A 23541-nucleotide genomic window follows, 5' to 3' on the forward strand; every position below is an offset into this window, starting at 1 on the left:
TATATGGTTGTTATTATACTAACCTGATGGCTTGGTAATGATAAACCACCTAAATTCACAGCTAGATCTTCTCAGTTGATGACATTGCATATTTTTTCAGGCCAAATTATTTTTTGCAGACTTTTAAGGTCAAGCTGCCTTACATTGGTTGGTGACAAGGCTTCCTCTCTTCTGTGCTAGCCTAGTTCTTTGTCTTTTTCCTTCCCTCTGTGTGTGTGTGTGTGTGTGTGTGTGTGTGTGTGTGCATCTGCATGCTAGTGTGTGTTTATGACTTAATTTTTTGAGAGCAGTTTTAGGTTCACAGCCCAATTGAGAGGAAGGTACAGAGATGTCCTGCATGGCTCTGCCCCTACACATACCTAGTCTCCCCCCATGACCAGTATAGCCCCCCTACCAGAGTGATACATTTGTTATAATTGTTTAACCTATGTGGACATAACCTTATCACCCAAAACTTGTATTTGACTTTCAGTTTAGGGCTCACTCTTGGTGTTATGCAGTCAATGCATTTGGAAGAATGCACAATGACATGTGTCCATTATTATAGTATCATGCAAGGTAGTTTCATTGCCCTAAAAATTCCTCTGTTCTCTACCCATTCAGCCCTTTCCCAACTCCAATCCCTGGAAACCACTGATTTTTTTTTTTTTAATTGTCTCCGTAAGGTGGTGCCTTTTCCAGAATATTCTATAGTCAGATCATACAGGATGGAGCCTTTTCACAGTGGTTTCTTTCAATTAGTAATGTGCATTTAAATTTGCCTCATGTCCTTTCATGGATTGATAGCTCATGTCTTTTTAGTATTGATTACGATCCCACTGTCAGGATGTACTGCAATTTTGGGATCGACTTATTTTATCCATTCACCTATGAAAGGTGTCTTGGTTGCTTCCAAGCTTTGGCAACTAGAATAAAACTGCTATAAACATCTGCATGCAGATTTTTGTGTGGACCAAGGTTTTCAACTCCTTTGGATAAATGCGATTGGTGGATCATATGATGAGAATACGTCTGGTTTTATAAGAAACTGCCAAACTGTCTGTCAAAGTGGCTCTACCACTTTGATTCCCACCAACAGTGAATGAGACCTCCTGTAGCTCCACGCTCTAGCTAGCATTGGGCACTGTTGGTATTCTGTTTTCTGGCCATTCTTGTAGATGTGTCTCCTTGTTGTTTCAATTTGACTTTCCTGAGGACACACCATGTGGAACATCTTTTCACACACTTGTTTACCAAGTATGTATCTTCTTCTGTGAGTGTCTGTTAAGGTGACTGGCCCATTTTTAAAATTAGGTCATTTCCTTCTTGTTGAGTTTTAAGGGTTCTTTGCACGTTTCAGATAACAGTCCCTTATCGAGATATGTCTTTTGCAAAAATTTTCTCCCAACCTGTGACTTGTCTTCTCATTCTCTTCTTGACTCTCTCCTGAGCTTTTAGAAAGATGAGAGTTGAGCTCCTTCAAGTGCTGCGTTTTAGTGGGTCGCTCATCTAGAACTGTCTCACTTGGGGAAGAAAAAGTCTGTGAAAATGTTGTTAGCATTGAAGGCTCTGCTCTGTTTGGTATCAAGTGGTCATTTTCCTTCAACACGAGGAGAATGCATTCATTTGTTAATGAAAATATTCCTTGGGGCATGTGAGTGGCTCGGTGGGTTAAGCCTCTGCCTTCGACTCAGGTCATGATCTCAGGGTCCTGGGATTGAGCCCTACATTGGGCTCTCTGCTCGGCGGGGAGCCTGCTTCCTTTTCCCTGTCTCTCTCTGCTGTCTCTCCGCCTACTTGTGATCTCTGTCAAATAAATAAATAATATCTTTTAAAAAAAAAAGAAAATCTTCCTTCGTTATTATTTTTAGAACTACTGAATATTATCACGTGCCTGGGATCCCTCTGCTCAATGGCCACACAAAGCCCGCGAGTCATAGTACTGAGTGAATTTTGTTCTTTTATATATGTGTGCTGACTTATTAGCATTATTATGTGAAGGGTAACTTGGTAGCTTACTATCAAACAAGAAGGAAAACTCTGCATACTACTTTTTGGGCTTAAGGAATATTTTTTATGGACTAAAACTACTTTGTTTTCAAAACCACATCTTCCTTACGAACAGTGTATCAAAGAAGATCAATGCAAGGCCAGGGCTTTCAGTAACTCCTTGTTTTCAGAATGTGGTTCAGAACATTTTGAGGATAGATGAGTCTATCAAGGCCTGTCCACACGCCGTGGGACAGAGCGAAGTGCTTTTATTTTTTTGACGTCCACTTAAAAAAGTTAAAAATTAGGGAGGGGGCAGATATGCAATACTTAATGTCCAACTGTACCATGTATATAATTAAATTTATTTTTTTGCAGTTTTACATTCTGCTTTTTTTAAAGATTTAAATTCAATCAGCCAACATAGAGTACATCCTTAGTTTTTGGTGTAGTGTTCAATGGTTCATTAGTTGCGTGTAACACCCAGTGCTCTGCTTTTTTTTTTAATGCAAGGGTAGTTGACACAGATCAATGAGTTTTATTCTAAAGGCAGAACTGGAGCTCATGCAAGAGATATGAAATATAAAACAGCACAGGGGAACTTGAAATGCCACATCCAATATTATCCCTCTGGCCCAAATATGAAGAAAACAAAGACCGTGTAAAGACTGGAGCCTGAGATCAGGCTGCTCTGAAGTCTTTCTCTGAGATTCCATGCTCTTACGTGATTGACGAATGAATTCACATTTCTTTTTAATGCCCTTTCAGCTCACATGGAGGTATTTTCCAGTTATATGTAAAAAATCATTCAAAGGAATGACATTAAATGTAGGTATTTCAGGATTGTGTTTGGTGTTTTCAAAGGACACCCGCTTGTTGGCATCTAAATGCACCCGCTTGCATTTAGTACTGGTGACACGTAGGGCAAACCAATGGCATCCTCCTTTGCCTGCATTGGGTCCACTGACGCCAGTGTTTCTGTACAATTGCAAAAATACTCCTTAAGCTGGTGGATTTACGGTGGACCCTTCCCAGCTTCCTGCTGACTAAAAGAAAGAGAGTCCCATGGAAATTACAACAGGAGTGAATGGGGGAAATTCCCAAGTAAACGGACATACTTATTACAGATGGAGAGGAAGTTGCAGGGTTGGGCATGGGCTCAGTATGTGAGTAGCCCAATCCCTGTAAAAGTATATAAAGCCTTTGATATCAGGGGTCCAATCAAGGATTGGACCTTGCCTAGTATGGATCTTTCACAGAATCGTCATGGGCTTTGTTCTGGCTGTATATTGCTGCGCATCAAACAAACAAACAAACAAACAAACAAACCTTGTAGAACCTTTCTTCCTTGTAGAAACAAAACCTTCACATGATTTTCTTTGCTAATGAACCCGCCGTCTGGGCAGACATCTGGCCTCTGCTCTACTTGTCATTACCAGGGGCAACCAGAAGGTGGAGCTGGAATCATCGGAAGGCGTGGCTGGTGCCAGCTGGGGGCTGTTTGTGTTCTATGGTCTCTCTACACCAACATAGTAGCTTTTTTTTTTTTTTTTAAGATTTTATTTATTTGACAGGCAGAGATTACAAGTAGGCTGAGAGGCAGGCAGAGAGAGAGAGAGGAGGAAGCAGGTTCCCTGCTGAGCAGAGAGCCCGATGCGGGGCTCGATCCCAGGACCCCGAGATCATGACCTGAGCCGAAGGCAGAGGCTTTAACCCACTGAGCCACGCAGGCGCCCCAACATAGTAGCTTTTAAGACAGCTAGATTTCATCCTTGTTGGCTCAGGGTGGCCAAGGTGCCTATTCTGAGAGAGAGAGACAAGCAAAAGCCATACATTTAAGTTTTTTATTTAAATTCTCGTCATTTAACATACAGTGTAGTTGAGTTTCAGGTGTGTGATATGGTGATTCAACACTTGCATGTGACCCCCGGTGCTCATCAAGACAAGTGCTCTCCTTCATGCTCGACCCCGATTTCAGCCATCCTCCTACCCGCCTCCATTCTGGACACCGTGGGTGTGTGCTCTATAGTTAAGAGTCTGATTCTTGGTTTGCCTCTGTCTTCTCTTTTTTTCCCTTTCCTCATTTTTTTTTCTTAAATTCCACATATGAGTGAAATCATGTGGTTATTTGTCTTTCTCTGACTGACTCACTTCACTTAGTTTAATACTCTCCAGATCCATCCATGTCATTGCAAATGACAAGATTTCATCCTTTTTATGACTGAGTAATATTCCTGTGTGTGTCTATCGCTGAGTCAAAGGGATACATATGCCCCCATGTTTATATATCAGCATTATCTGCAATAGCCAAATTATGGAAGCAGCCCAATTGTCCACTAATTGATGAATGGATAAAGAAGACGTGAGATATGTAGCCACACACACACACACACACACACACACATACACACATACATGCACACACACATACAGACATACATTTGTGTGTCTGTATGTGTGTGTGTGTGTATCCACATTGGTTTTTTGTGACAAAGTCTGAGAAGGTAGGCAGTGTTACTTCCTCTGCATTCTATTTGTTGAGGCCGTCATAAAGACCTTCTTCATTTCAAGAGGGAGGGGAAATAGATCCTATCTCCTGATGGGGGAGTGAGAAGGTTTTGGAAAGCAGGGAGAAGGAGGGACCAGAAATATTGCTAAGCCATATTGTGCGGTACAGTCAGAGACTGTGTTTTTTTTTTTTTTTTTTTTTGAGAGACTTATTTATTTATTTATTTGAGAGAAAGAGAGAGAGAGAGCATAAGGGGGAGGGTCGAAGGGAGAAGCAGACTCCCTGCTCAGCGGGAAGCCCGATGCGGGACTCAATCAAGGACCCTGGGATCATGACCTGATCCAAAGGCAGATGCTTAGCCAACTGAGCCACCCAGGTGCCCCAGCAACTGCCTGTTTTAAACCAGTCCTCTGGGTGGTCCCTCTCAACAGTACACACAATTGCCATTTAGGGGCTAGATAATTCTTTGCTCTGGAGCCCTGCCCTGGGCATTCAAGGCTGTTAGCAGGATCCCGGGCCTTGACCCCGTCAGATGCCCAAAGCACCCAGCTCCCACTTAGGACAACCGAAAGTATATCCAGATGTGGCCAAGGGTCCCCCAGGGAGGGGTGCAGTGGGGTGGGTGGGAGGGAGGGAATGGGCTCCAGCCGAGAACCACTTCTAGACAAGCATGCTCAGCCCCGGCTGCCCCTGAGGTCACCTGCGGAGCTGTTACACAGACAGGCCCTGCTCGAGAATAATTCGGTCAGAATCTCTGTGGGTGGGGTGTGGGCGCATTCCGGGTGCAGCCAGGTTCCAGAACTAAGCATTTTACAGACTCTCAGACGTAGTGGGAGCTGCTGAGAGATCAGGGTTTTTGCTTATGGTTCTCAGTAGAAACTGTCCCTGAAAGGCTTCCTTCTTGTGTTTGTGATGAGAGCTGGGATGATCTCCTGCACCTCGGTCAGCACGAGAAAACGGGGTTGCACCCGAAAATCACGTTTCCTGTTGCACAGTGCTTTACAGATTTTTTTAAAAGATTTTTATTTTTATTTATTTATTATTTTATATATTTTTATTTATTTATTTGACAGACAGAGATCACAAGTAGGCAGAGAGGCAGGCAGAGAGAGAGAAGGAAGCAGGCTCCCCGCAGAGCAGAGAGCCCAATGTGGAGCTTGATCCCAGGACCCTGAGATCATGACCTGAGCTGAAGGCAGAGGCTTTAACCCACTGAGCCACCCAGGCACCCCATTGTGCTTTACAAATCTTTAGTGGTGTTCATGGATACTCTGAATTTTAAATGACCCCATGAGATGGCCAGTGCAATAATCCCCCATTTACATGATGAGCAAAATGAGGTTGGAGATGCCTCCTGCTGGGCTACTGTTCAGTTCCTAAAGCCATTTTCCTGTCTTGTTTGTCAGTCACTGCCACTCATCTTCACCGGGGGTTACTCTCCAGTGATGAGGCTGGGCAGTTATTTTCTCTTGCACAGGTGTATCCAGAGCCAAAGGAGAACCGGTGCTAAAAATTCAGTTATTTCCCAGTGCCTGGTACAACCTCTGTGACCTTTCTTCTCATCTGAAAGCCAGTCATAATTGCTCCCACCAAGGGCTATAATCTGATAATATAACTTCCCTTGCAACCATTCTGGACTAGGCCTTTTCTGTATGACATTTCTCATCCTTAGAGCAACCTGCAAGGAAAGCATTGCTTTCAGCATTTTATAGTTGGGAAAAGTTAGGCTCCAAGAGATTGAAGTAACTTGTCATAAGTAGTTAGTAATACTACCATTACTACTAACCACTCAAATCCTATCCAGAACTTGAAACCAATGATTAGGTCTGACTTCAAAGTCTATTGCTTCTCCATTCCTTTGCTGTCCCATCCTTGGAAGTTGATTCTAGGTGCCGTTAACCATAAAAAATCCTTTTAAATGAAATACATCATTCCAGTACAATGCAAACATGGGGTCCCCATGGGAGTGCTGGAGTGGGGTACATAGCCCCTCTCTGTAGGTGAGAGCAGGATGTAGTCCACGTCCCAACCAGCTGCACCAGAAAGGCAGGTGCAGACTTTTTGGGGATTCACAGCAGCCCCTGAGGCATAGGCCATCAACCCAAGTAGACTGTCCAGAGAGTGAGGAGCCATGCTGCCCTCCTGTATTAGGTCATGGAAAGGCTCCCAGGGAATGATCCTTCACCCTGTAGAGACCAGAGCAGCAGAGAAAAGAACTCCCCCATACCCGCACTGCCAAGAAGCATGTCCGAAATGGAGTTCATAACTGCTCAACTAAAATGGTCCTCTGTAGGGGCGCCTGGGTGGCTCAGTGGGTCAAAATGGTCCTTTGTAGGCCAGTGGTTGTAAAAATCCCTCTTTATTTATAAATCATGGGCGGCACAAGCCCAGATGAGCTGGCTTTCATTTTGCGGAGCATTGTTTCAGTTTCCAGGAAAAGTCTCAAATAGTAGCCCGGCAGGGATGAGGGAAGGGAGCGTCAGGTGGGTGGTCCTGGGCTTGTAATCACGTCTGACATGCCCCATGGGGTCCACTGAACAGACGGAACGTGGACACTTTCTACTCCATGGGGGTAGCTGGGGCTGCGTGAATGTGCTGAGTGAGCATGTTCTGTTTCACTGCTGGCGTTTTTGCGGACTCAGAGTCTGCTGGGGATAGGCAGGAGATGACCCAGAGAAGTTTTATCCTCTTGGCCCCTCTGCCTCACCAATCCAGAAAGGAAAGTCCCAGAAAAGGAAGGGTCATCCTTGAAAGGAGATATGATGACAGATTATAAGGCATAAGCCATTAATGATAACACTATGGAGTCCTCTAATATTAGAAGTGAAAGGGACAAAGGAATACTTGTCTCTAACCAGAGGAAACTGAGCCCCAAGAGCGGGTGAGTTGGTCAAGGTCAGACACGCAGAGAGTGGGGCCTGGGTCCCCTGACATCTGGCACAGAGCTCTTTGCTTTATACCAGGTTGTCTTGTCTTTCGCTCTTAAGGAAGACTGTGTAAATCAATCAGATGATCTTTTATTTATGATCTTTTTTTTTTTTAGGAGGCAGTATGTGTCTTGGATGCATTCAGTTGCTGACAGCAATGGCTTTGAATCGTAGAGATGTTTATTTACGTATCAAGAATTCCCAGACTGGGTGGATCTAGGCGTGGGTCCGTGGTTCACTAATGTCCGCGCATAAGGCCCGGCATCTCTTGTCATTCTCCTTCCCTTTCCCTCATGGTCACAAGGCGATCCCTGAAGCTCGAAGCGCCCCCTCCTCCCATGCTGGCTTGGCAAGCAGAAAGTAAGAGACGGTGGCAAAAAAGTGCTTTTTCTGCTTTTATTAGGCACAAAAATATTGCCCAGAAGGCTCTGACAAATATCCCCATATGTCTTATCTCTTTCCCTGAATAAACCACTGGCGAGAGGAATTGGATAAAGATGGTCATCTTAAATTAACTATGATCGACTCCCTAAGGTTGAGTATGTACGTAGGGGAGCAATTTCTTTAGCATATTTTAATACCCAAAGGCCCCTTCTTCTGTCTCCAGCTCACTCTGTGGAGTTCTCCAGTCCTACTGATGTTCAGCCTTGAGGACCCCTTCTAGTTTTTTTGCTGTCTGCCCCTCTTCCCCCACTGGTCCTTCCAAGTCTCTGCTATTGGCTTCTCTTCATCTTTCTGACCCTTAAACACTGGAACATTTCAGTACTCGGTCCTGGGATTTCTTCTCTGTCGACCTTTCTTTGGAGGTTCTGGTCATCCCTGCTTGAAATACCATCCATTCTCTTGACTCCACTTTTAAACCCATCCAGAATCCGCCACTTCTTACCCCTCTCGCTGCTACCTGCCACCCTGGGCCCATGCTGTCAGCATTGCTCCCTTGGAATGTAGTCCATGGCCTTCTTACTGGCCTGATTCCACCTTTGAAAGGAGAATCACTATGAATGGGTGATCAGGGAAGGCCTCTCGGAGCCTGGGGCTGGAGTATGAGAAGAGGTCATCCGTGTGAAGATATGAATAAAGAACATAGGAAGTGGAACAACAACAACAACAACAACAAAAAAACAGTGTGAAACTCCACAGTGAGAAAGAGCTTTGGGGCGCCTGGGTGGCTCAGTCGGGTAAGCCGCTGCCTTCGGCTCAGGTCATGATGAGTTTTGCATCGGGCTCCCCGCTCAGTGGAGTCTGCTTCTCCCTCTCCCTCTGCCTGCCTCTCTCTGCCTACTTGTGCTCTCTGTCTCTTTGTCAAATAAATAAATAAAATCTTAAACAACAACAACAACAACAACAAAACCCAGAGCATTGAATAGTACTATCCAGGGGGTAATTGATACCCAATAAAAAGGCAAATGCCAAATTAAGGCAAGTTGTCATAGGAATAGAAAAATGAAGAGATCTGAACCACGAGAAACATTTTATTTTAATGAAAATATAAATATTCACATTCCTAACGTTCTACTAAAACCTGTATAGCTCTCTTGCCATACAGGCTTCTCAAACACTGGAGGAAAATAATTGCTTTGCCACTAAAGTGCTTTTTTTTTCTTTCTTTTTTTATTGTGTTATGTTAGTCACCATGCAGTACATCATTAGTTTTTGAGGTAGTTTTTTCCAAGATTCAGGGTCACGGTTAACACCCAGTGCTCCCTGCAATATATGCTCTTCTTAATACCCACCACCAGACTCACCCACCCCCCCACGCCCTTCCCTTCCAAAACCCTCAGTTTGTTTCTCGGAGTCCACAGTCTCTCGTGGTTCGTCTCCCCCTCCGATTTCCCCCAATTCACTTTTCCTTTCCTCCTTCTAATGTCCTCCATGTTATTCCTTATGCTCCACAAGTAAGTGAAGCTGTATGATAACTGACTTTCTCTATTTAACTTATTTCACTCAGCATAATCTCCTCTAGTCCCATCCATGTTGATACAAAAGTTAGATATTCGTCCTTTCTGATGGCTGAGTAATATTCCATTATATATATGGACCACATCTTCTTTATCCATTCATCTGTTGAAGGGCTTCTGGGCTCTTTCCACAGTTTGGCTATTGTGGACATTGCTGCTATGAACATTGGGGTACAGAGGGTCTTCTTTTCACTACATCTGTATCTTTGGGGTAAATACCCAGTAGTGCAATTGCAGGGTCATAGGGAAGCTCTATTTTCAATTTCTTAAGGAATCTCCACACTGTTTTCGAAAGTGGCTGCGCCAAATTTGCATTCCCACCAACAGTGTAAGAGGGTTCCCCTTTCTCCACATTGCTTCCAACACATGTTGTTTGCTGTCTTGTTAATTTTGTCCTTTCTAACTGGTGTAAGGTGGTATCTCAATGTGGTTTTGACTTGAATCTCCTCTAATAAAGATGAACATTTTTTTTCATGTGTCTGTTAGCTATTTGTATGTCTTCATTGGAGAAGTGTCTGTTCATGTTTTTTTTTTCATGTGTCTGTTAGCTATTTGTATGTCTTCATTGGAGAAGTGTCTGTTCATGTTTTCTGCCCATTTTTTGACTTGATTATGTTTTTTGGGTGTTGAGTTTAAGAAGTTGTTTATAGATCTTGGATATCAGTCCTTTGTGCTGCTAAAGTGTTTTCTAAAGCAAAGAATTTTATTTAGAAATCCAGATTTTTCTCCAGATTTTTCTGCTTTTTGAAATCCTTAAAACAGCATCCATATTACATAACATAGCAGTTGGCTAACATTGGATATGGCTGCTCCCTTTAGATGGGCATGTTTTCCTTACTAGGTGTGCCTGGCTGACTATCCTCACTTCCTGACCTGGCCCCTGGAGGCTTCTGATTTTGCAATCCTTGAGTCAGGCAGTGAAAAGATTTAATCATTTTAGATATTTGAGAGGATTCACAAGTCTCCACTAAGTATAGTCACATAAGGCCTTTATTTAAAGCAAAGGATGCAGGAAGACCATATAGGCAAGCACTGGGGATTTAAGAGACATTCAGGCACTCTCTGCAGGGTCCTCCTCATTCCCATATGGACCTGCCTCCATATTGAATCACCAAGATCTGTTCAAGAAATCTTCACTCTGTGAGAACTCAAGGCTGAAATTCCCCCAGGGGCCGTCATGTCCCTTTGGTCTTGTGATCAAGCCGGGATGACTAACCAGTTATACCACTGAAAACCATCAGTAAACTGGTTCAAGGGGTTGCCAGGGGAGTTTCAGACTTAAAAGAGCTTGTCACAAATACCATTGCCCCTATCTTGCCCAAAAGTCAGAGCCAGATATCCAGGTGTTTCCAGAGATGAAAATAGATCTTTTCCAGGCTGGCTGCAAATCAACTCTATTCTAACATAGAAGATAGTATCCTTTGAAGACAAGGTGGCCCAGTTTGGTGCAGAGTGATTGTACCAAAAAAGGCAACTAAGTTCTGGAAGATCTGGGTTGACTTTAGCCAATAACAAGCTGCATAGTTTTCTGATCCCTTGGTGTGACACTCAGCCCTACCCTTGTCCCACTCTTCATCTGCCTCTTCCAAGACAGCCAAGCTCACCCATCACCCTCTTCCCATGTATCAGCTTGCCAGAGTTCTTGCTTCTTCCCTTCTCTGGCCCTTGCCCTGATCCACCACTCCCCATTTCCCTACCTCTTTATTTCCATTAGATTGTGAGTTTTTTGAAAGCAGAGGGCTAGGTTTTATTTATGTTTATGGCCCTATTCCAGGTTCCCTGACATGTAGAGAATGGGGCTTAATAAATTTCCTTGCAAAGACTTGGGTTTTCTCTCCTGATCTCTTATCATCTACTCCTTTCTCAGCTTCTGGCTCTTGGCTGTTTTCCATAACTGGCTTTATTATGATTCTCCTGGACTGGTCCACCCTCTAGAAATGACCACAGTGGCAGCCCTGACATGGTCTTTAATGGAATGGCCAAGGGATCGTTGAGTCTCGCTGGGTCATGATCATATTTGAGATGTGCACAGTACTAGGACAGCTGTCAGAGATGTCATACCTCTAAAGCCAGGTGTCACTGGCTTTAGCCCAGGTGACACCCTCCATCACCAACCTCACCTCCTCTCACCTGCTGTGGGAGGTACCTGAAGGGAAGCTTTGCTTTTCTAAGAGATCTCTACTGTGGTAGTATGTGAACAAGGCAATTTCAAGATTCTCACAGTATTCTTAGGAAATGCTTCTTGATGCTTCTTGTTTCCATGTGAGAGAAGATTGAGGGAAGTACCAGGTACCACTTTGCCCCAGGGCTAGTGGACAGAAACCTTACTAAGAACTTGAATCCTTTCTTTGCCCTTGCTCCCACCATGGTTGTGGGCCTGTCTTCCACTCACCAAAGACATGGCTGGGGATCTGAGCCCTGGCCTCCTTACGGGCTCATGGTTTGGCCCAGAATATTGCCTCATGGCTTAAGCTTGGTCACACAGCACTAGGATGGTAAAGTCACCAGGCTGCCTTGTAGGGTCTTTATTTCCCATAAGTATGGTTGAAGAGAGAGCCCTTTCCTGATTTAAGGTCCTCCCCTTACACAATGTTGTTAAAGCAAGGGGCTCTGTTCCTCGGACTCCCCAGTCTGTCTGCAGACTTCCATCTTTGGACTTGTTGGTTTCACACAGAACCCAGAATTTTCAGAAGGGGTAATTCTGTTCTACTCATAGAGCTGTGGCCTCTCCTGAGCTGAAGGCCAGATGTGAGAGAGTGTGGTGTATCCTCCGCAGAGTGACAAATGTCTTATCCAACCCAAGTGTCCCTGAATAGTCCTGGTGTATTTTCTCTTGGGGGTTACTCTGTAATCTGGGTCATTGATGAGTCACTCACCTGCAAGCATGGATTTCTTCCATCAGATGTCAGAAAGCTTAGATATTTTAAAATATTTTTTAAGATTTTATTTATTTATTTGATAGACAGAGATCACAAGTAGGCAAAGAGGCAGGCAGAGAGAGAGGGGGAAGCAGGCTCCCTGCTGAGCAGAGAGCCTGATGCAGGGCTCCATCCCAGGACCCTGAGATCATGACCTGAGCCGAAGGCAGAGGCTTTAACCCATTGAGCGACCCAGGTTCCCCTTAGATATCTTACATAATTATGGCCAGAGAGGAAAATTCTCAATCTCAATTTCTTCATCTGTTAAATCAAGATATTAACACTCCTCTCACACTGTTGGAATGGCAATTTAAAATCATTACCTAAAAAAAAAATAAAAAAATAAAAAATAAAATAAAATAAAATAAAATCATTACCTATGTCACCTACTATATAAATACTTAGCATGTAGTGAACCTAAACAGATACTAGTTCCTTTGTCCCTTCCTTTCTCCTCCATGTGTTCGTTTCTAAATAAATATGTTATATGAGATTTGGGGAAGAGTCCCACCTTTCAATAGTTTAGGAAAGTTAACCTGCTTCCAAAGATTCACTCACTTGAGCTTATTAGACACAAAAAGTACTAGAAAAGTCCAACATCATGATTGCCAGATTGGTTTTTACTTTACAAATTATTAAAGCTGGGATGCCTGGGTGGCTCAGTTGGTTGGACGACTGCCTTCGGCTCAGGTCATGATCCCGGAGTCCTAGGATCGAATCCCACATCAGGCTCCCAGCTCCATGGGGAGTCTGCTTCTCCCTCTGACCTTCTCCTCGCTCATGCTCTCTCTCTCAAATAAATAAATAAAATCTTTAAAAAAAAAAAAAACAAATTATTAAAGCCAAACCTTTTTTTGTGCCAAGTACCTGGATCCAAAAAAAGGTGTTTCTTCATCCCAGAAGTTTTCCAAACATCCACATGTCGTACACACCCAGCACTGGGCTGACTTCACCTAATGCATCTGATCACACGGAGATGTGCAGATAGATAACCTGATGGTCTTCCGTTACTCAATACCCAAGTGAGACTTCACTAGGGGATTCCTGTATCCGTTAAACTTTTAGCACATTAACCTCCCAGGCCCTAGTCCAAAAAAATATTGCCCTTTAAAAAAGGTATATTTGGGGGGGCGCCTGGGTGGCTCAGTGGCTTAAAGCCTCTGCCTTCGGCTCAGGTCATGATCCCAGGGTCCTGAGATCGAGTCCCACCTCGGGCTCTATGCTCAGCAGGGAGCCTGCTTCCCTTCTGCTCTCTGCCTGCCTCTCTGTCTACTTGTAATCCCTGTCTGTCAAATAAATAAATAAATAAATAAATAAAATCTTTAAAAAAAGGTATATTTGGCTGAATAATAAAGAAATGGAATGGCAATAGTTCACTTGGGAGGTACTGATTTTGAACCCTACAAAGCACAGTCCACAGTGATTATGAATTCTTATATTTATTTCTTGAATGAATTTTAATGGCGTGCTTACCGTGTGCCAGCCTCTGAGCTGGACGCTGAAGACACAGAGAGAATTTCACTTGAACAAAACTAACACAGTCCCTTCCTCCAGGAGTCTGTGGTCTGAGGGATTGGACCGATGTTGCTATATAATAGCAAACAGGCAGATGTGCTAGGAAGGAGGGAACAGTATATTGCTGAAGGACCAGCAGGGAGGGCAGAATTTCCTTTGGAACAGGGGTTCTGGAAACTATGGCCCGTTTTTGTACCTTTTTAAAGGATTATGAAAAGAATAAAAAGAAGAGGACGACTTCGCAGAGACCACAAGTACACTATTGACAAGTGAACTATATTTTCTCTGCCCCTTTAACAGAAGAAATTGGTTGAGCCCTAGTTTGGAACATCAGGGATGCCTCTCGAAGGAGATGACAATCTGGCAGCTTAAGTATGAGTCAGGAAAAAGAAAAAAAAAATTCCCAGGGAAGTTTTATTAGAGGAAACTTGAAAAATGTTTTAGTAAAAAAAAAAAAAAAAAAAGCCAAAATGCTTTTTATTGGAACCTGGCTCCTGCTTCAAATACGGAGGAGGGAGGTGCTTTTAAAGGGCATGCTGCTATAAATAAGTTTCTTCTGCTAGTCTCTGTCCTTTCATATATGGTTGGTTTGATTTTAAAATACCACCAACTTATTTTCATTTTTCTTATCCTGTGGCTTTTTGAGGTCTCAGCCGGTTCTCTGCAGCCCTGCTCAGAACCACAGTAGCAACTTTTATTACTTTGTGCATTTACTTTGTGCCGGGTATCGGGCTAGGTACTTTCCATCAGCTGTAATCCCATGTCAGCCTAACAACCCTGCAAGTCCAGCACCTGACTTTTACGAAGAAGGAGCAATGATCAGGGATGCTGAATGGGCTGCACGTGGTCTTGCCGTGGGTAAATCCCGGAGCCCGGACTCACAGCCGGACCATCTTGCTTTCAAGCTCTTCCTCTGTGTGGGTTCCTCCTCCTTCCACGGAGGCATATTTCATTTCCTCTGCGGTGTTATCACGGGTTAAAGCCCTTCTCGCCCTCCCACATCTACCTCCTCCATACACCTCCCACCCCCCTCTGCAAGAAACAGTTTTCGTTTTTAATTTCCTTATAAAGCTCGTGTATTGGGGGGGCATATTGCCAGCGAGGTTGTGGAGTGGAACTGAAAAATGATAGGGTTTCCAGTTTTCTAGCTAGTCCCTTATCTGCTTCGTGCTAAAGTAATTTTTGATAACTCCATTGCATTTCAATTATCCAAATTTATTGTCTTAATTTCCTCTGCTAAAGACAGATTTTAAATGAGTTTAATAGAACAGCCATTTCAGAGGCATTGTTAATTTTATATCTCTCTTCTCTTCTCTGCGGATCTGCCCTTTTCCCTCCCATCTTCCTTGTCGGAGCCTGCCAACAAGTGCAGAGGAGAAAAACCTTCTTCCCTCGGCTCTTCCAGGCTGCAGACCCTGTGAATTAAACTGACAAAAGACAGATTAACAAGATAAAAGCAGTTTATAAGCACATGCAGTGCCCAGACACAGGAGTCATTCAAAGGGATGGCTAAGACTTTGGGCTTACCAACTTCACGAAGAGCAGTACATTTGTAGGGAAGGAAGGAGATGAAGGAAAGGGTTGGTAGGATTCCCTGAGTGGCGAACGGGGCAAACTCACAGAAGACAAGGTTGTTTAGGAAGGATTGTTCTGTGGGTCCCTCTTGGTGCTGTCTCTGGGCTGGTAAGTGCCTGCAGTGATTAAAAGCCTAAGCCTGCTTTTAGGCATATGTGCAGGAGGGCAGAGAGCTTTCCCTTGGGTCTGCTGTTTCTCAACCGCCTTCAGCTCAAAATAAACCTTAGACCAAAGCAGCACGTTTGGGGGTTGGGGGGGGAGGCATATTCTGATCCCTTGCAACGTCATTTTGAAGAACTCTTACTGTTTTTTCTAGTTCTTCCTCTGCCTTGGACAGTAGCACCAGGCTCGGGGCCAGGAGCCCAGAAGCATGGTGCCAGCAGCTCCTGAGCCAGCGGGGAGTTTCTAGGAGAGTCTCTGCCCTGATGTGGGGCTCGGCATCCTCAGCTAGTAAAGCGAAGGAGTTGGACTCAATATCCAATCTCTATGCTGCATCAGTTTGCTGACGTGTCTGCCTCGGTCAAGGCGTAGTCAGGAGACACAACTCATAACTAGTTATTGGAACAGAGAGAATTTAATATAAAAAATGATGAGTGGGGTGAGCGCACCGTGTTTATAAAGTACCCCGAGATAGTGAAGGCAAGCAAGCAGCAGCTGCCACCTGGGACTCGGGGAATAAAGGGAAGGGAATGGAATTATCATACCTCATAAGCCCTGAGAAGGGAGCTCACGGAGCTGTAACTCAGATCTCTAGAGAGGGGACCCTGGCTGGCTGGTGTTGGTGTGGGAGAGGAGGGGAGAACAGGATGTGGCTGCTTCTGCTAATTGGATCCAGCCGCTCCCTTGTGGTACTAGGGCATTGCTGCTGCCTGGTGATCAAGGCGGGGGTGGAATTCATGGGAACAGAAAGCACAGGTCTTTCTGTCTCTGTCTCTGTCTCTGTCTCTGTCTCTGTCTCTCTCTCTCTTGTGCCCCCTATTGGCAAGGCCTAGCAGCGCCTGGTGGGCAATGCAAGGTGTTGGTGGACACTAGGGGCTGGAAGGGTAGTTTCGGGGCTGAGTGACGATAGTTTAGTAACTGACACAATGTTCATGGCCAAGATTGCACAATGGAGGCCTAGGAGCTACTTTTGGTCCCTGGCCACATATGGCCCCTAGGCATGTCTCCTGTAGCATTCATGATAGTTTAAATCAAACATGTGTGTCTGGGTTTACTTTTAAACTCTGAACATGTGCTTCCTGTGAAATCCACACAACATCATTGTTCATGATTTATATTTTTAAAAGACAGATGAGTAGGAAGGCAGCTTTGAAATGATCTAGTCTTCTGTTTAGACGTGTGGTGGGAAGGCCCTTAGAGGGTATGAGAATTTCCTCCCAAATCTCACAACCAGCGAAGGAGATTTGGGGGTTCGATGGCTGAGATTCTCATCACTACCCCTTTACTGTGCTTCTAGGAAAATGCATGTGCTATGGCCTCCCGTTGTTCAGAGTGTGGTCCATGGATTGTTAGAAATGCAGAATCTCGGGGCTCCTGGGTGGCTCAGTCGGTTAGGTGTCTGCCTTCGGCTCAGGTCATGATCTCAGGGTCTTGGGATCGAGCCTCATGTCGGGCTCTTTGCTCAGCTGGGAGTCTGCTTTTCCCTCTCCCTCTGCCTCTCTGCCTGCCTCATTTTTTGTCTCACTCATGCTGTCTCTCAAATAAGTAAATAAAATCTAAAAAAAAAAAAAAAAAGAAAAGAAAGAAATGCAGAATCTCAGGGGTGCCTGGTTAGCTCAGTCAGTTGAGCATCTGACTTTTGACTTTGGCTCAGGTCATGATCTCAGCGGGCTCTACACCGGGTACAGAGCCTGCTTAAAATTCTCTTTCTCCCTCTCCCTCTGCACAGCCCCTACACTGGCTTGCGTGTGTTCTGCCTTTCTCAACTGAAAAAAAAAAAAAATGCAGACTCTCGGGCCCCACACCAGACTTGCTGAATCAAAATATGATTTTAATGAGATCCTCCCATGATTTATGTGTGTGCAGTAACATTTAAGAAGTGCTAAGGATAGTTTTATTGAGAAAAGGAAACTAAACTTTAATTGGCTGCTAGTGTTTTTCTCTGGAGTGGGACCAGGGTAAGGCGTGTGCAGATGGTTCTCAGCCAATCTCCTGACCACTCCTTTGATTTCTCATCTCCCTTCCTCCCAATGTATAGGCTCCCACATATGATGCACACAGCCCCATGCACACACATAACTACATGTGCATGCATCCAAAGATGCATACGTGTTCTCTCTCTCTCTCTCTCTCTCACACACACACACACACACACGAGCCATTTATGGGTAGTCTCCGCTCTACTGTCTCACCTCTGTGCCTCACCAGGTTCCCCCACGTGCACTCTGTTCTACTCACACTGAACTACTTGGGTGCCACTGCCTAAACCTCTCAAGTGTTCTTTTTGCCTCTCTGTCTTTTGCACCTGCTGCCTGCCCCTGCCTGGGACGTACTACCCACCCCCCCCCAAGATGGAAACCCGACCAGCTTCTCTGTGACCTCCACCCATAGCGCAATGACTTCTTTTGGAAACTTTCCCACATTGAGTGAAGTGTATCTGGGCTGAGTTCCTTCTCTGTGTTTATATAATGCCCAGCACATGCCTTTATTGGAACATTGTTTCTCATCAGGAGATGATAATATAATGTATTGTTCCTTCCTTGAAAGGAAGGAACCAGGCCCCACTTAGCAAGCCATTCTGGGGATGAGCAAACAAGGAAAGATTAATTCTTTCCTTTCTTCCCTTCCTACCTTCCTTTCTTCAACATCTATTTCTTTATCCCAAATGTTATTCACCATGTATCATGAGAGTATCGTTCTTTAAGATCAATGGGGTATCGGGAATTCTTGACAAAGAGTTGAGCTGAGGCCAACAAGGTTTGGAAGCTGAACAGACCTAACTTGGAAAGAAATGTTCCCTCTCTGCTCTGGTCTAGAAGTCTAAATTCCCAAGTACAAGGGCTTATGTGAAATCCTACTTTATGTTGGGTTGGTGGTGACATCCCTGTGGTCCATCTAAAAGGGAGAAAAGGACAGGGCATCTCAGATACGAGGCTCCTGACTATGGCCACCATGTTAAGTGGGTTACCAAGTCAGAGGAAGTAGAACCCAGTTCTTTCCTAGGGAGGGCATGGTTAGGCGTGGACAGAATTTGGGTCTTTTCCAATTGGTTGGGGTATCAGATGCTAATTGGAAACCAACATGGAGATCAGGATCTCAAGACCAGGCACAAAGCCAGTTGTGTGGACTGGAACCACCAGGTAAAAGTAACAGGGAGGCTATTGCCTGACCCTCACTCTGGCTTATGTGGTGAGCACGAGTCATGGCAGCAGAAGATGGATGTAAGCCCCCATCAATGAGTAAGGCAGTCCTGCTGGACACAACTCACAATGGCTAAGAACTGAGCACGATTAAGATGTTAGAGACCGTGTGTTGGTCAGGGCTGGATCGGAGATAGACTCATAGTCTAGCAGGGCATACTGACCCACACATTATTACGACACAGCATGACACATAATATGAGTTGTATTTGCAAGTCTTGACTCATTTTCTGAAACACAAGTGCTGGTGACCTAATATTAGTGGGAAATTACTCATCACATTTTCTGAGCTGGGAGACTGGTGAAATAGTGTGGAGGGGGGACCCTCACCCTATTACTTCTCTGTGGGTCCTCTGAGGATGCAGAGAAATGGCAGAACCAGGAACATGGACTCACCAATTTCCCTTAGACATCCCCATGGTTGACTTTTTTCAGGTCTTTGCCTGAATGTCCCTCTCAGAGAGGGCTCCCTGAACCATCTTCTTTAAAATTGCTACCTCCTACCCTGGCTCTTCCTATTTCCCTCCTTCTTATTATTTTTCTCTAGAACTCTTATCAGTCACCCACTAACTGTCTATTTTACTCATTTGTTTATTATCTCTTTCCCCCAACTGGAATGTAAGCTCTGCGAAACCAGGGATTTTCATGTGTTTGGACCCCACTGTAACCCCAGTAACTATAAGAATGCTTACTTAATAATAGACATTTAATAGATACTTTGTAGACTCCTAGACATATTCCATGAAGAAACAGCATAGAGGGAAATGTGAAAGGAAATAGTATCTTCCGTAGCATAAGGCTAAGAGTTACAACCCAGGTGAGTGAAGAAAATCTTTGTGAAGACCGTTGACAACACCAAAGTTAAAATTTCTTTTCATCTCATAGAATCAGATGATAAAAGAAGGAACTCTGTCATGGGGAAGATAAAACAGAGCATAGTCAAATCTTTCCTTTTGGGGACCAGCTTCAAGTTCATTAACCAGCTAGTTGAAGCTCTTTGTTTTATGTTGGCGCTTTTTGACACACATCTGCATAAATAAAGCATCTCCAGGTCCAGAGGCTTCCTTTCTGAGAAAGACAGTTCATTCGATTTACAGTTAAGGCTGGGGAAAGGATTCTTCCATAGTTTGTATCCAGTTATTTTCTCCTGGTGAAGGATGGTCTGCAAAGTTTCCTCCTACTTCCCCGCCATCTTGTTCCCCACCCCCACCCCCCGCCCCCGGTCTGCAAAGTTTCCTTCACAGGTAGAGTAAATCACGTATACACTCAGCACCATTGTTGATAATTAGTAAAAGCTCGGTATTTAGCAGGAAGGAGTTGTCCGTGTGCTTCTGGAGATAGGCCACGTCTGTGAGGGTGCTGACTTTCACTGGAAGACCATAAACATCACAACAACAATATATGATATCTTAAATGAATTGATCTTATTATTAGAAGGCAAATACAGGTTGCATATGTTAAAGAAAGGAAAGCTCACTACTAGTCTCTTCTGCACTCCCCTAAGGAAGCTGAATATAGGTTATAGCATGGAGGAGGTCTCTTTTGGGAGTCACAAAATAGCTAGGCTTGTTGGTAATTGCTGTTTTACACTTGTACTTTTTTTCTTCCTTCCCATGTTCCTTATACCCTTTTGGCCATTTTTTTCCTGGAAATTCTCTCTTTAAACTTACCCCTGCAGGTAAGGATTTTTATAACACAAACACTCTTTTTTGCTTAAAAATAAAATGACAACACTGCCTTCTGCAGATTATGCCTTTCAAGACCCACCTTCAAGAAAGGTGCATCAGACTGAGCTATGGTTGATTTATTTTAGGATGTGCGTGTATGTATCAATCTGTGAGCCTATTTTTTTGGATAGCATTCTTAAGAATTTGAATTTGTACAGCACTTCCAATTTGCCGTGAACATCTGTTGGAGTCCACCTTTTATGTCTGGGACATGGGATTTCTAGAATGCCTAAAAATAGGCATCGGATTTTCTAGCACATTGCGTGGTTTCTAATGTCTTGTCTCTTCTTTCCTCCCTCTCTTCTCTCCCTCCACCCCACTCCTGCAGGGCTGATAGTCTACCTAGGAATGATGGCCGGGGCCTTCGTCCTCGGGGGCCTGGCTGATAAGCTGGGGAGGAAGCGAGTCCTCAGCATGTCTCTGGCCCTCAACGCCTCCTTCGCCTCTCTTTCCTCCTTCGTGCAGGGATACGGAACCTTCCTCTTCTGCCGACTCCTCTCAGGCATAGGGTACGTACATGTAGGGCTTTGCTGGACCCTGGCATACCAGGGGTCCATGCACCCTGCTACTCGAGCTCTCAGTGGTCCTTCCAGAAAACCTTGGACTAAGTTTTGTGTTTGACTTCAAAGATATTATGTCAAGGCTAAACCTTAGAAAAAGGTTGTAAAGTCAGTGTATAAGGTCAAATAAACCTGACCCTGCCTTGGTCGGTCTTTCAAATTCACGAGGGTGGGGTATAAAGCAATGAGGCTTCTGCTATGACCATTTGTAGCATATGACTCGATTCTTTCTTTTTGGCATTTTCTTTATGCAGGATTGGGGGTGCCCTGCCCATTGTTTTTGCCTATTTTTCTGAATTTTTATCTCGGGAGAAGCGAGGAGAACACCTTAGTTGGCTGGGCATCTTCTGGATGACGGGGGGGATCTACGCGTCTGCCATGGCCTGGACCATCATTCCACACTATGGTGAGTGCCCAGCCCTCGCATAGCCCAGGGGCCCTTGTTACTATGGTAACTGCCTCCAACATCTCCCGTCCTTAACATCATTCCCCATACTCACACACGGTATGACTTCGATCTTTCTATGGAACTTCCAAACCTGGAGACACCTCACTAATTTCAATACACACATCTCTCTGGAAATAATACAATCTGTTCTTTCTTGCTCCCTCCCCTTCCATTCCTTTCTTCTTTTCTTTTCTTTAAGGTTTTATTTATTTATTTGGCAGAGATCACAAGTAGGCAGAGAGGCAGGCAGAGAGAGAGAAAGAGGAGGAAACAGGCTCCCCGCTGAGCAGGAAGCCTGATGTGGGGCTCGATCCCAGGACTCTGGAATCATGATCCGAGCTAAAGGCAGAGGCTTTAACCCACTGAGCCACCCAGCCGCTCATCTTCTTTTCTTCCTTTTGTTTGAAAGAATGTTGATCTTTATCTCCCCAGCCCTCCTCCCCCAGGCAAGTTAGGCAGTTAGGCTTCAGGAACCCCATCTAATAGAGGATGTAACAGAAGCCAAGAGATGTTAATGACTTCGTCAAGGTCACGCCTTGAATCTTGATGCTCTGCCTGTCTCCTGCCCCCATGCAGAGCTCTTGTGTACTTTCCACTCTAGAGCTGCTGTCACTCTTGTTTGGCCACAGAAGTGGAGGAACCCTTACAGACAAGGTCTTGGATTCAGCCGGGACAATTTTATTATCTTGGGTAATTGCAAAAACTGGATTTTCTGAACAGAGACCTGGCAATGCTTACTTTCACAATTGGTTTTGTTAAGAGTAAAGTAGGGAGAAAGCAGCAGTTTTGAATTTGATTATTATGTCTTTTGAGCATCCTGGGCAATAAATGCACATTAGCATCCTTCAAAGTTGTTTTTGGTAAACCAACGATGATGGGTGTAGGCTTTGTTCTCATTTAGAATCCTGCAGACAACTGCCCTGAAGCTAACCAGTGCTTCTCTACGCATGGAACTCCTTGGTGTCCTTGTTTGAAATCTTATCCTCTTTGTGTATTCTGAGGTGATGGAGTCTCCATCACCTTTAAGAAGAAGCTTTGGTGTAGATAATGCCTACTCTATTAGTCAATGTGACCCTGGGTGCATTATGCTGGTAATCTGACAAACCCTGAAATCTCAGTGATTTAACACAATAAAAGTTTCCCCACTTGTAAAGTAGGGCAAATGTTTTAATCAGCAGGTGGCTTTCCTCCTTCAGTAATACTGGGGCTCAGACTCCTTTCTCCATGCGACTAAAGTCTCTGCTTGGAGAAAGACCACAGGCAGTTGTACATGGGAGGTTCTGAAGACAGGCTGCCAAGTGGACCCTGTCCTCTCTACTTACAACCCGCAGTCCCCAAATCTGTAATACGATCACCCCTACTGCCAAGGACCCTTGGCAATGTAGTCTTGCTGTGTACGAGAAAGTAGAGGAAATGCATTTGGGAAAAGTAATCTTTGCCCTATCTAGTCTTTGAGAACCCACTGGGTTTTGTACAAGTAACAGAGAATAGGAATAATGAAATAAACAGCTGGAGCATTTTCCAGATAATCCTGTCACCAAAAGCAGTTCTCCATCATTTTAGATACAAAATCATATTACCCCTAACTAACATCCTTTCTGCATTGTGCCCTTCCCCCGAAGGCACACTTGACACACACAGCACACTCCACCCATTGTGATGTTGGTTATATGGGTCAGAGGAATCGCTTATCCTCCCCTAATTCTTGCTATATTATTTACAACTGTTAACTGGCCCCAATGAGTGAGCTAAAAAACTATTTCCACATTTAAATTAAGTGAGTGAAAAATATTTTGGGGGGGTGCGGGGGACAAATAAAATCTTAATAAAAGTGGAGTCAAAATAGCGGTGCTGTGTGACTGGGGACAAGTCACTGCATCTTGTCTGGAGTGAAGAGGGAAGGAAGCAAAATGTAGAATTCATGCCAGCCGTCATGCACGGTAATTCCCGGGATGCAAAGGGGAGTGCTGAGAATAGGTTTAAAACAATTCTGGCACTCGAGCGAACTTCCTTTCCTGCAGCATCAACAACTTCAGCGACCTCTTTGCAGACTGCTTGCTCCCCAAGGGAAGCCTGC

At 44.5% G+C, this 23541-nt stretch overlaps 1 protein-coding gene across 5 annotated transcripts in view; it reads left to right on the plus strand.

Annotated features, from left to right (window-relative positions):
- Positions 1–23541, plus strand: part of SV2B (synaptic vesicle glycoprotein 2B) — a 179211-nt gene that overhangs the window by 114670 nt on the left and 41000 nt on the right. For all 5 annotated transcript variants that reach the window (XM_045067211.1, XM_045067212.1, XM_045067210.1 and 2 more), the window contains exons 3-4: positions 20785–20965; positions 21271–21422. In XM_045067211.1, coding sequence (XP_044923146.1) covers positions 20785–20965; positions 21271–21422 — 333 coding nt within the window. The remainder of the gene's footprint in view (positions 1–20784; positions 20966–21270; positions 21423–23541) is intronic.

The sequence above is a fragment of the Mustela putorius genome, unplaced genomic scaffold, assembly GCF_011764305.1.
Source record: "Mustela putorius furo isolate JIRA1106 unplaced genomic scaffold, ASM1176430v1.1 tig00003875_pilon_pilon_pilon, whole genome shotgun sequence".
Classification (NCBI taxonomy): Eukaryota; Metazoa; Chordata; class Mammalia; order Carnivora; family Mustelidae; genus Mustela; species Mustela putorius.